Source organism: Balaenoptera ricei, chromosome 5 (genome assembly GCF_028023285.1).
Source record: "Balaenoptera ricei isolate mBalRic1 chromosome 5, mBalRic1.hap2, whole genome shotgun sequence".
NCBI classification, from domain to species: Eukaryota; Metazoa; Chordata; class Mammalia; order Artiodactyla; family Balaenopteridae; genus Balaenoptera; species Balaenoptera ricei.
The window spans coordinates 26,324,488-26,338,142 of record NC_082643.1 but is presented as its reverse complement, the minus strand read 5'-3'; the positions used below and the strand labels follow the sequence as shown (position 1 = coordinate 26,338,142).

At 36.5% G+C, this 13,655-nt stretch overlaps 1 protein-coding gene across 5 annotated transcripts in view; it reads right to left on the bottom strand.

Annotated features, from left to right (window-relative positions):
* The window catches only part of IL15 (interleukin 15), a 91,988-nt gene that overhangs the window by 15,915 nt on the left and 62,418 nt on the right, over window positions 1-13,655 (bottom strand). For 3 of the 5 annotated variants that reach the window (XM_059922526.1, XM_059922529.1, XM_059922527.1), the window contains 3 exons: window positions 5,258-5,356; window positions 3,798-3,895; window positions 2,389-2,473 (listed from right to left, as the gene is read on the bottom strand). In XM_059922526.1, the coding sequence (XP_059778509.1) occupies window positions 2,389-2,473; window positions 3,798-3,895; window positions 5,258-5,269 (195 nt within the window). In that variant the 5' untranslated portion in view covers window positions 5,270-5,356. The remainder of the gene's footprint in view (window positions 1-2,388; window positions 2,474-3,797; window positions 3,896-5,257; window positions 5,357-13,655) is intronic. The other 2 variants (XM_059922525.1, XM_059922524.1) reach the window with 1 other exon arrangement.

The window sequence follows — 13,655 nt, the reverse complement described above, 5'->3', positions numbered from 1 at the left end:
AAGTCTACATTATCTGATATGAATATAGCCACTTCTGATTTTTAAACTTATTGTGTGAATTATTATGTGCATGTGCCTCAGTTTCCTAGAGCTGCTGTAGCAAGGTATCACAAAGTAAGTGTCTTCAAACGATTCATTCACTTACAGTTCAAAGCCAAGGAGTCAATTGGGCCTGTTCCCTCTGAAGGCTCTAGAGAACTGTCCTTCCTTATGGCTCCCAAAACCTTTGCAGCTCCAGGCGATCCTTGGCCTTCCTTGGCTAGTGGCTGTATCATTCCAATCTCCTTTGGCTTTTAGCTGTCTTGGTTTTCGTACGGCCTTCTTCCCTGTGTCTATGTGTCCTGTCCTCTTCTTATAAGGACACTAGTCATTAGATTTGGGACCACCCCACTCCACTGTAACCTCACCTTAACTAATTATATTTGCAAAGACCCCATTTCCAAATAAGGATACATTCTGAGGTTCTAGGTGGACATGAATTTTGGAGGGACACTATTCAACCCACTACAGCATGGGTTTCTCTTCTTCTAATTTCAACCTACCTATGTCATTATATATATATATACATATTATATATGTATATATTTGTATATAGATTACATATATACATATTATATATGTATATATTTGTGTATATATTATGTATACATATTATATATGTATATATTTGTATATATTATATATACATATTATATTTGTATATATTTGTATATATTATATATACATATATGTATATATTTGTACATATAATATACACATATTATATATGTATATATTTGTATATATTATATGCATATTATATATGCATATATTATATATACACATTATATATGCATATATTATATATGCATATATTATATATACATATTATATATGTATATATTTGTGTATATATTATGTATGCATATTATATATGTATATATTTGTATATATATTATATACATATTATATATGCATATATTATATATATACACATTATATATGCATATATTATATATACATATTATATATGCATGTATTATATACACACATTATATATGCATATATTATATATACACATTATATATGCATATATTATATATACACGTTATATATGCATATATTATATATACATATTATATATGCATATATTTGTATATACATATTATATATGTATATATTTGTATATACATATTATATATGTATATATTTTTGTATATACATGTATATTTGAAGTGAATTCCTCGTAGACAGCATAAACTTGGTTTGTCTTTTGTTGTCAATTTGGCCAATCTCTGTCTTTTGTTTGTATTCTTTTTCTCCTCTCCTTCTAGGATGATAATGCTAGAAATGCTGGATCTTTTATTGCCCCTGAGGCTTTATTTGCTTTTTTTTCAGTCTATTTTGTTTCTATTATTCTATCCTCAAGTTGACTGTCTTTCCTCTGTCATATTCATTCTGCTAATGAGCCTCTCCAGTTTGTTTCATATTCTACTTGTTGTATTTCTTAGTTCCGTAATTTCCATTTGGTGCGTTTTACATATTGTATTTCTTTGCTAAGACTTTCTGTTTTTGGGGGGTTTTTTTTCAGTTGTTTCAAGGATATTCATAATTGCTTGCTGGCACATCTTCACGATACCTGCTTTAAAATCCTTGTCAAATAATTCCAACATCTAATCCATCTCAGTTTCAGAGTCTGTTTCTGAGTCTCTTCTCATTCAAGTTGTGATTTTTTCCTGCTTCTTGGTATGAAAAGTGATTTTTCAATTGTATTCTGGTATTTGGGCTATTATGTCAGGAGACCCTGGTCCTATTTAAATCTTCTGTTTTAACATGCAGCCACCCTGTGTAGGCTTAGCATAGAGGTTCTGACCTATGTTTGCATGCTGTGATTCCAATGACGGTTCAGTTTTCAGAATCTTTGTGGTGCTAATTTGGAAGGTTTGGTACACCTGCTGACCCGGGACTCTCACTGCTCCCTGTTGTATCGCCCACACAATAGTACAGCCCATATTTCTCCCCTCTACAGGTTCTGCCAGGTCAACTGGTGTCTCCAGGTGGGAGAAGGGTTCTCTAGCCCATGGAACAGACAGTCCTTCCCTGAGTCAGGCCATTCCCCCCACAAGGGCCACAAAGCCGCCTGGCTTCTTGGGTAGGAAAAGGGAGTCTCTTTGGCCTGTGGTGACAGAGAACTCTTCATGCTGGGCCACTCATAAATTGAGTTTTAAAGATAATTAGGGTCTGAAAATTCTAAATAAAAGAGTTCATTTGAGGTGCTAAGAGGCTCACCAATTCTACAGAAACATTATTGTTTCAAGTGAGATTTCACTAAGATTGACGGCAAAACACAAGGAATAACATACTCCATAGCAATTATACCAGATATTTTATGGAAAAATGAGCACTCACTTGAATAAGATCTTCAATTCTTTTCAAATCACTTATTACATGCTGCCAGTTTGCTTCTGTTTTAGGAAGACCTGCACTGATACAACTGAAAGCAAAACCAAAGAGCAAAGCATTTTGAATGAACATAATATTGTCTTGATGAATACTATAGGCAAAAGAGCAATGAAGACTTTTTTTAATCCAACAAGTGAAAAGATGAGTGCTATCCTTGCCTTTGTGTATTCGACAGCTTTGTAGATGAATATAAAAACTGAACATATAGTACAACTCTGAAGCTTTAGGCTAGCCTGATGACCAACTTGCATTAAGAAAAGCCTAATTTGAAGGGATGACTTATAAATAACCTGGTGCAATTTATCACAATGAAATAAAAACAGTGCTTGATGTGTGGCAGTGCTCAGTAATGTTTTTGAATGAATTATTACTTTTCTTTAAGTAGAGGTCCCATCAGACTTTTACGTCTAATAAATGGGTAAAATTCTTAAGATAAGCAATCATCTTTTTCATGTAATGATCTTGACAGTAAATATTCTTTACAGTAGGTTAAACATTCCCCTTGCACGCTCCTTGCAGCAGCTTTCTCCATAAACGTTATGGACTTGAGCCTAATCTAGTCATAAAACTAGATCATATAGCTTACTTATTGCTTGTAAAACAGTAATTTTATATCAGGACAAAAGACACATACCCTGACCAAGTAACTGTAGAATAATTCTTAGAGCTTCAGGAATAATAGTCTCTCTTTGATGGATCCCGTACAGAAGCATGAGAGCCAATACTATTTTTTTCTTTTGAGAGGAGGATTTACCTGCACAAATCTATGGTTCCCCACAGCATGAAGGCATTATAGAGTAAAACTGAACTGAGAGATTACATAACTATAGGTTGGGTGAGTGCAGTGTATTAGTTGCATCTAACAGAGAAGAAAAAAGTTAATAGGCATGGAAAAATATGAATGTTTATTAGGAAGAAAAACAAAAGGCCTCAATAAAGAAAGAAATGTTTTAAACTGAACTAACATAAGGCTCAAAGGATAGGAGAAGTCAGTGCCAGGGACAGATAAAAAAGTAATGTGGGTGAGCCCTCAATATCTAATTTTTTTACTGGTGTGAAAATCACACAGGATATTAATAAAGAGTGTACTTCCAATTTTAGTTAGATACCAAGAAGTCCAATTTATTTGCAGGATATAATACTCATTTGGAATATTACAAGAATATAGAAATGTTCTGTAGGATGTTTACCAAACCTCCTCTGAACCTCCCATAATCTGTCCTCTATCATACCCCAAATACTGAGTACCTAAGGATTTAAGCAAACTGAACATAAACCAGTTTAATAGAGAAGATATTGAAGAACAATGATCATGGTTATTAACATGATGAATTTATGCTGAAAGATAAAATTACCCTAAAATGAAGACATGAATGCCAGCCTCAGTTAAAAAATGACTGTTCAGAAGTAAACACAAGTAGCACTGGATGGAAGTACTTCTCAAATATGGTTTCTGAAAAATATAATCATAGACAAAGTGGTTAAATTTTTTAGTTAAAAAATTTTTAGTTAAAATTTTTTTAGTTAAAAAGGAACAAAATTGGGTCATTTGTAGAGACGTGGATGGATCTAGAGACTGTCATAAGAGTGAAGTAAGTCAGAAAGAGAAAAACAAATATCGTATATTAACGCATATATGTGGAATCTAGAAAAATGGTACAGATGAACTGGTTTGCAGGGCAGAAATAGAGACACAGATGAAGAGAACAAACGTATGGACACCAAGGGGGGAAAGTGGCAGGGGGGTGGTGGTGGTAGTGTGATGAATTGGGAGATTGGGATTGACATGGATACACTAATATGTATAAAATGGATAACTAATAATAACCTGCTGTATAAAAAAATTAATAAGATTGAAAAAAATGAGATTTAAAATAATTTTAAAATTATCATATTTTTAGGTTCCAAAATGTAAATATATCAAGATTTCAGAATTCCTTACCAGAATTAATGAAATTAGAATTTACTTTTTTTGCTTTCCTCTCTACCTTCGGCTCTGTCTCCTATGTGCAAAATTCTTCAATACATATTTTTCCAGATGCATTTCAATGACAATAATTTAAAGAAAATATACATATTTACTAATTTACATGTATGCTAATATCACCGCTTAATTTGTTTCTATTATCCTTAACCTCCTTTTCATCCTTCTTTCCTAATATGTCCAACATATTTCATACAACACAAATTAGTAACATGAATTACTAATATAGGTGTACTAGTTATATATTAATTTCATGTGATGATGAAATTAAAAATTAATATCATTTGGAGAAAAATTGGATAGAAATGGAACCAACCAAAGATACTCTATGCCACCCTGAGAGTCAGTATATAATCATTTTTCTGGGTGATTTAGGAAAATCACTTACCTTAGAACTTCTCAGAGTTTCAATACCTCTGCCTGCCACTTTAACATTGTCAAAACCTTTATAGTTTCAGACAGCAGTATTGACTTAACCACTTAACCTCTAAGAATCTGTGCTTCATGTAGTCTACACTGAAGGGATGAATAACACCCAGACCTGTTAAAGACTACACAACTTACTGAGTACATAGACACTTAAAGAACGAAACAGGGTGACATAAGTGAAATAATACATTTACAACAACATGAAGGGCGCATCAGGGTGTTAACAGACTTTAAGAACCTGTTTTACTTAACTTTCAAAACAACAATAATCCATATGTGAACGTACCTCTGTGACTTCCCAAAATCTTTAGAGAAGAGCCATATAACTTATTATGAAGTATCTGAGATACAAGTGACCTTTTAAGAAAAGTCCATATACTATCTTCATCTAATTTTTCTTACCAAAATTCTCATTACTCAATGCCAGAGTAAATCCTTAAGTATTGAAGAAGAGCTGGCTAAGGCATTGGGTTTCCAGCAGCCATCCATCCAGAATACTTCCTACAACACAACCCAGAGTAAAGATGATCCATTAAAAACACAAGTGGACAAATGGGGGGAAAGGAAGGGAAGAGAATTAATATTTACTGAGCACCTACTTTTCCACGGGCACTCTATTAGTCACTTGATATGTGTATCACATTTAATCCTCAGAACAATCCTATGGTGTAGGTTTAGCAGCATTTGAGTGAGCTGCCCAGTCCCACAGCAAGTACAAGACTGCCAGGATTTGAGACCAGGTCTGTCTGATTACAGAGCCCAAGGCCTTTCCACTATATTATGTTCCTGAATTGGTTAAATTCCAAAACCATATTAATGAAAAGCAGAAGCAGCCAAATATCTTATGTATATAAGCTACTGACTGTTAATGTAATTTATAACAGAAGTAGCTACTTCTACAGACATGGAATAGATGTCTTCAGTCTTTAAATCACTGTTAATTGAAACATCATTTGAGAATTTCATAAGTAACAAAATTTGTTTTCTTTAATTCAAAGTGGTGAAGAATGTGAAGATTACACATTCCCATATTCAATTCCATTTTATTAAAGAAAAATTTAAAACCAAAATATAAAAAATTATTTTTGCCATCCTTCTAAAATAGTATGTATTTGTTGACCTCCCCTTCAAAAATCAAAATCCACCACGTCTCTTGACATAAGCTTTCACTGAAATTAAGTTCTGTAGACTAAAATTATTTTATTTTTCAGATGTTTTTAAAATATAAAACTGATTATAATATATGATGTATAACTCTTTAAAAGAAAAACTAGGATTTAACTAGGTATTAAAGATACTGTAAGAATATATCCAATAAAAATGCCCTTTTTTCCACAACTAAATACTAAGTCTAATCCTCCTGTTACATACAATCTAAACCATCCATTAATCAGTTTAATTAAAGCAACCTCTCTTTGTTACTCTCATCTTATATTCATTCCCTTTGTCTATGTTATCTCAGTGCTCCAAATTTTTTGCTAAACTTTAAAATTATCTTTGTAATTTCACCCAAAGTCTCTTAAATTCCCTACCTCCTTTTTAGTTGCAGGATCCCCCCCCCCAACTCCACATTGTTCAAAAAACAAGATTTACTGACTTGGGACCAAGCAGTACAAAGGGTGATATAATTGTTAATAAGGCCTCCTGAAGCTGCTTGTGTAAACAATGAGGATTTCAATCCTGGGCTTTTACAGCAGTGAGTCTCCACACACGCAAGATGTTAAAACCTTACCAATGAGACTTTCACTGCCCCGTCCAACTACAATCAGTCAAGGACAACTAAGAGCTTTCGCCAGAATGCTCCATGCCAAGCATGGTGGAATTCGTAGGAAGTGGCCTCAAAGACTTCTAACAAATCACAGTAATGGAAACCAGTGTTAACTGAAGGGAAATTTTTACAGCTTTGATTGTTATTTGGCAAAAAAACAGACGTGGTTTTCTGGGCTGACAGCAGAGACTGATTTTTCATAACAGCTTTGGAAGCTTTCAACCTTCTACACTTACTGTATGTAGTTCTGTGGATCAAAAACTTTACTAGGAATGTGTGTGTGTGTAATCCACGTGCGTGAAGAAGACCTGGAAAGGTAAAATACTCTATAACTTTCTCTTTGACCAGGACTCAGTGTTAACATTTAGTATAATATCATTAATGATGGCAATATTAATTAGAATAAGTATTGTTTACCGAGTGCTTTTAGGTTTACAAAATTATCTCACATACATTACCACATTCCATCCTGGCAATACCTTTATGTGAGAGATATTACTCTTATTTTACAGTGAAGAAATTGAGGTTCTGGGACATTAAGTGACTTGCTTCAGGTAAATGTCATATGTGTCGCTATCAGAATTCTACCTCAAAATCCAGGTTGCACAGGTGGAGGAGAGATGCAAGAAATATTACAAGCTCTATGGTTGAGACGTGGAGGCCCCTTTTACTATAGGAAACATCTGACCCATCCCATGTGAATCATAAAAAGCCACTGCTCTCTGATAGTTTAAAAACAGGTCTTTCACTTGCAGTTGCCAAGGGGAAGGGGAGCTAGGGGAGGGATGGGCTGGGAGTTTGGGGTTAGTAGATGCAAAATAGTATACACAGAATGGATAAACAACAAGGTCCTACTGTATAGCACAGGGAACTATATTCAATATCCTGAGATAAACCATAATGGAAAGGAATATAAAAACGAATGTGTATATATATATATATATATATATATATATATATATATATATATATATATATAACTGAGTTACTTTGCTGTGCAGCAGAAATTAACCTGATGTTGTAAATTAACTATACTTCAATTTAAAAAAAAAACAGGTGTTTCAAACTGTTCTGACGTGAAACAGAACTTGAGTCCTTTCACATATGTCATCTCATTTGACTCCCACAAAACACCTGTTAGAGACAAGTGGCTGAAACCAGGTTAATTACTTTCTGACAAGTGTAGGAATGAAATAAATTGTCCACTTCCTTTTATGTCATATTTTTGAAGAATTATGGAAGCAGTGTTTAACCCTGCCATACAATTTGCATATGGTCATGAAAGGCCCTCACCATCAGCATCTTTGGTTTTGTCCTTCATTCACCCGGTACCTAGATCCAGGAATAAAAAAGACCAAGTCCCAACCTTACCCTCAAGGAGCTCTCAGAGTTTAAGCAGGACTTTTTTTGACTCCTGTGACTGGGTCTCACTGCAGGGTACCCACTGATCTTGTGGCAGTACTGCTATCTTAGCCTGATGTCACTGCCCAAGAGTAAGACACATTGAAGAGAGGACAATCCACACAGTGCGGTGGCAGCTTTAATTCTGGAATGACTTGTGAAAATAAGTGTAAACGTTATATTCAATACCAATAGTAGAGTTTTTCCCAGTGAGGAAATACAATCTAGCACACCGCTGTTTTGTTTTATTTATTCTGTCTAATTATTTACTTGCCTAGTCACACATTTAAAATAAACTTAAATAGACTTAGCAAGGAAAGAAGAGTTATAAGTGTTGGTTTATTTGGGAAACATATGTATCTAGTCACTCAAAAAAACTAAAATTGAGGGCAAGCCGAGGTTGATTGCTTATGTGGAATATAAAGAATGTAGGATAGCATGGCTGTCCTTGAGCCAATATATTTATTGAGTACTCACTATGTGCTAAGCATTTCTGTATGACCTTGGAGTACATCAGTGAATGTAGGAGACAAAGAACCTTGGTTTCCGGGGGGAAGGACAGACCATATATAGTATACATAAATAAACTGATTATATACTTCATTAGAAAGTGGTTAAATGATATAGGAAAAAGCAAACAGAATAAAGTAAAAAGGATGAGCTTGCAACTTTAAGAAGGGTAGTCAGGGTAGGGTTCAGTGAAGATGAAATTAGATCAAAGACTTAAAAGCAGAGAGGGCATGAGCTTCAAGGATATCTGAACGAAGAACATTCGAAGCAGAGGATGCAGCTGGAGCAAAGCCCCAAAGGCAGCTGCACACTTATGAGTTTGAGGATCAGAAAAGACACCAGTGGAGTGAGCAAGGCAGAGAGCAGTCTGAGGTGAGGTCAGAAAGGTACGGGGAAATGGGGATAAGGTCAGGCCCTTGCAGGCACTGTAAGAATCTAAAGTGAGAAACCACTGCAGCATTTTGAGCAGATAATTGATGTCATCTGAGTGACCTTTGTGAGAATCCTTCTTGGCTCCTGTGTAAGGATAGGATGTAGGGGTGGGCAAGGATGGAAGCAGGGAATCATGCGGCTCTAAGAATTTAAGTGAGAGATGGTGATGTTGAACAAGGCGGGTGGCAGTGGAGAGGGTCATATGGTTAGAATATGGAAACATTTTTATGACAGAACCAAAAGGATTTCCTGACGGACTGGTTGTGGGTGAAACGAGAAAGAATTACTCAAGTCTTTTACCCTGAGCACCTGAGAAATGGAGCTGCCATCAACTGAAACAGGGCAGGCTATGAGTGGAGCAGATATTTTGAAGGGAGGGGGCCGATCAGGAGTTTCAGCGTTGGATATGTTGAGTTTGAGAGGTCCACTAGATACACACACGGAAATGTCAAATAGGCAGTAGGAGACGTAAATCTTGAGTTCAGGAAAGTGGTTGGGCCTGAAATAGGTACGGAATTCATGACACTGGTTGGGATGACCAAGAGAAAGTTAGAGAAGAGGCAGAGAAAAGGACCAAAGACTGAGTCAGGGTAATTAGTCAGGGAGAACAAAAAAAGAGACAGTCATAAAGAAAAACCCAAATGACAGACAAGTGAGAAAAGGAGAAATGAAAGTGTGATGTTCTAGAAGTCAAGTGAGAAAAGTATATCCAGGAAAAGGAAATGATGATCATGTCAGATGCGCTGACGGGTCAGGGAAGACACGGACTGAATGCTGACCAGTGGGCTTAGCAACGTGGAGGTCATGGGGGACTCTGAAAAGAACACTTAGAGGGCGGTAATGGAGGCAGAAGCCTACCTGAAATGGGTAGCAGAGAAAGTGAGAGGAAAGGATTGTAAATTGCTAGTGCCGACAATGTTTCGAAGAATACCACTCCAAAAGGTGATAATAGATGGTAGAAAGTGAGGGAAATAACATCACATTTGTATGCTAAGGGAAAAACTGAAGAGAGAAGAACAATTGTCAGAGTGATGTTCTTGGATAGGCAAGTTGAGGATGATATCTGTGATATTGTGATTTATAATAAAATATATATTTGGTTTTCGTCCTCATTTCTGGCCCATAGCTCCTAAAACCCTAGGAATTTCCTAGTGATACGAGTGATCAAGAGTCTTTGAGAGTGATGAAAGTCTTTTATTATGATAATAAGGTAACTTTTGGACTCCACCCAAGGATGTGGGCTGGTTGTTGGGAAAACCAACTGTGTGATTACAGGGTTGGAACTTTCAGGCCTATTTCTGTCCCCCACCTTGGGAGCGGAGAGAGGAACTGGAGATTGAGTTCAATCACCAATGATCAATGATTTAATCAATCATGTCTATGTAATGAAACCTCCATAAAACCCCAAAAGTTCAGGGTTCAGAGAGCTTCCGGGTTTGGGGACCACGTGGAGGTGTTGGGAGACTGGCACACTTGGAGAAGGCATGGAGCTCATGGTGCCCTTCCCCCGTACCTTGCCCTATGCAGCTCTTCCCTCTGCCTATTCCTGAGTCATATCCTTCAATAATAAACCAGTAAACTGAGGGTCTTGGGAAGCTCTGATTTATAGCCAGTTGGTCAGAAGCATAGATAACAACCTGGACTTTCAATAGGCAACTGAAGGCAGATGGTGGGAGGCCGGTGGGGTGGGAGGGCAGTCTGGAGGACTGAGCCCTCAACCTGTGCAATCTGACTCTTTATCTGGGGAAAAAGTGTCTGAACTGAGTTGAATTCTTGGACACCCTGCTGGTATCTGAAAACTGCTTGTTGGTAGTAGGGCAAATCCACCCTCCTCACATTGAAATTGAGTGCTCAGAACACCAAAAGAGTATTTCGTATGCAAGGGGGTGAAAAATCGTCATCTATTATCTCGGCAAGGAAGGCTGAGTGTAAGGAAGGCTGAGATGTATGGGCTGAGAGGAAGGTAGATGCGATGGTGAAAGTTCTCAACATTGCTTTGATTTTCTCAATTAGGACAAAAAGTCATCAGCAGAGAGTGAGACTGGGGAAGTGTTATGGGTTGAGGACAGGAGAATTTATGAAATAGCTATCAAGGTATGAAGGACAGTGAATTTGTTGCAGGAAGGGGGACCCCTTCCAAGGCCCGAGAGTGGGCTCTTGTCTAACACTCGGCAATGAATTGTGCGAGGAGACACACATGCCGACAAAGCAAGAGACTTTATTGGGAAGGGGCGCCCGGGCAGAGAGCAGCAGGGTAAGGGAACCTAAGAGAACTTCTCTGCCACATGGCTCGCAGTCTCGGGTTTTATGGTGATGGGATTAGTTTCCAGGTTGTCTCTGGCCAATCATTCTGACTCACAGTCCTTCCTGGTGGTGTGCATCTCTCAGCCAGATGGATTCGAGTGAGAGGATTCTGGGAGGTTGGTAGGACATATGGACTGACTGTTAAGTATTTTAGAAGAGCCTAGCCTATTGGTCATGAATGGTCAGAAAGTAAGATTAGTCAGTATGCTTGTGTGTGTTTTCTACAGCCACATTACTATATACAAAGAATAGCTAGGCCTGGGATAGGTAGAGAACTGGATTTAATTACAATTGTGTATGCCAAGCAAGTACAACCAAGAGAAAGGCAAGGGATTTTAGAGTATATGTAAGGGAGTGTAACGGAAATATGTCTAGGTAATAGAGGTTTCTTTTTTTAATTATAGGGCTTCATAAAGGAAGTGTTATTGGAATCATACCTTGAAGAATGGATAGATTTTAGATATGAGTAAAAGGAAAGAAACAACATTCTAGATGGAGGAAAGAGCCTGAACAAGGACATATACAAACAAGGGTTGTGTATATTTAGAGAAAAGAGTCATTTGATAACAGTGTGAAAGTAGTGGTAGGTAACATGGACAAAACTGCCACCATTGTATAAAGCAGGAATTGGTAAACATTCTCTGTTAGAGGCCAGATATAAATGTCAGGCTTTGTAAATCTTGTAGTCTCTGTTACAACTACTTAACTCTGCGATTATAATGTGAAAACAGCCATAGACAAGGCATGAATGAATGGGTATGGCTATATTCCAATACAACTTTACTTATCAAAATAGACCGTTGGTGGATCTGACCCATAAGCCAGCCTCTGACACCTAAGGTTCCAATCGCGGAGCCTTGTAGAATTAAGGTGCATTACCCTTCTGGCACATCGATATATGGTTACCAACCAGGAAGCTTAATAGAGATTTAGAGTCCTGAGTTTTTGCTCTGATTTTATTAAGTATATAATTGATTAAACGATTGGCTACACTCAGTGCCTCCTTGTCTGGACTGTGGCTTCCATGTGAGGGGTACACCCTGGGGAACATGCCAGACACCCCACTGGGCCGTGGGAAAGAACATCAGAACATCGAGTTATATCTATATCGATTTTTCATTTGTTTGGTAGGTTTTACAGTGTACAGAAGACGTTAGTGTAGAAGTACATGCATAGACATATAATAGGGTGATATGCTCAGACATTTTTAACCATAAGCTCTAAATCAGATGGAGAGCAGTGTTTTAGAGACTGAGGAGGTAACGTCTCTCCAGGCTAAAATCCTACATTTGGTTCCTTCTAACAGACTGTGATGTATTCCCCTCTCTTGACAGATTTACCCCAATACATATTTGTTTTGTTTTAATGAGGCCCTCAGACCTTGGGAATAATATCACGTTTTGTACTGATCTCTTAGTGTTCAATGTTAATTCTCTAACATTTAGTAATCAGTCCCAATTTGAGTATAGTTGAGAAAGTGATATCTTTAATGTCTTAAATTGTCCTGTCATTAAGTGGACTGGCATTTTTTCACTAGTTGCTTTCAAACTGTTTTCAATTGACACCCATATTATGAAATTTCCAAATAAGAAATTTCATTAAACACAATCTGTGTTCAATATTAAGGCTAAAAAAATCCAATATGAACTATATTACCATGGGTTACTACTGAGATTTTTAAAAACTACTTCATATAAAAATATGATTTGATGTTGGTATTTAATTCTCTCATAAGACCATACAACATGTTATTAGGGCCTATAAATCTCAACAGTTTATCAAAACAACAAAAATAAATGATTAAGTAAGATGTTTCTTAGTATTTAAAAAATACCTTTCATACCAGACCTTAGAAAATTTAAGATCCATAGAATGTCTGTGAAATAATGATGTGAAAATGCATTCCAGGAAAATAAAAAAGTTATCCAAGAAAAAGAAAGATGTGGATATAAGAAATTATGGAGAATAAAACATATAATATTTATACTTGGGTATATATAACAAATGGCAATATTTCTTAAAAGTCCAATTTTTTAATCTGATTCATTCATTTATTTTGCAAAAATGTGAGATTCTTGTGGTTAGAAACCTTGTTTATCTTGTTCATTACTGTACCTCCAAAATATAAAAGCATACTAGGTACAAAACAAGCACATATTACATGTTTGTTGGATTTTTTCATTTCTTTACAACTACATTGCCCTCATTCTCACACTATCAGCCTCTTACCTGCACTTGCCTCCCTGTCCAGCAGGTGTCCCAGTTGGCCACTGTAATACCATCCTAAATAGCACCTACATTTCCTCCACATTTCATCTTTCTGCTACTTTTAGTTGGCCCATTTCCAATTCCAAGCTACAAAGTATTGCTGAAAAAAAATGTGTC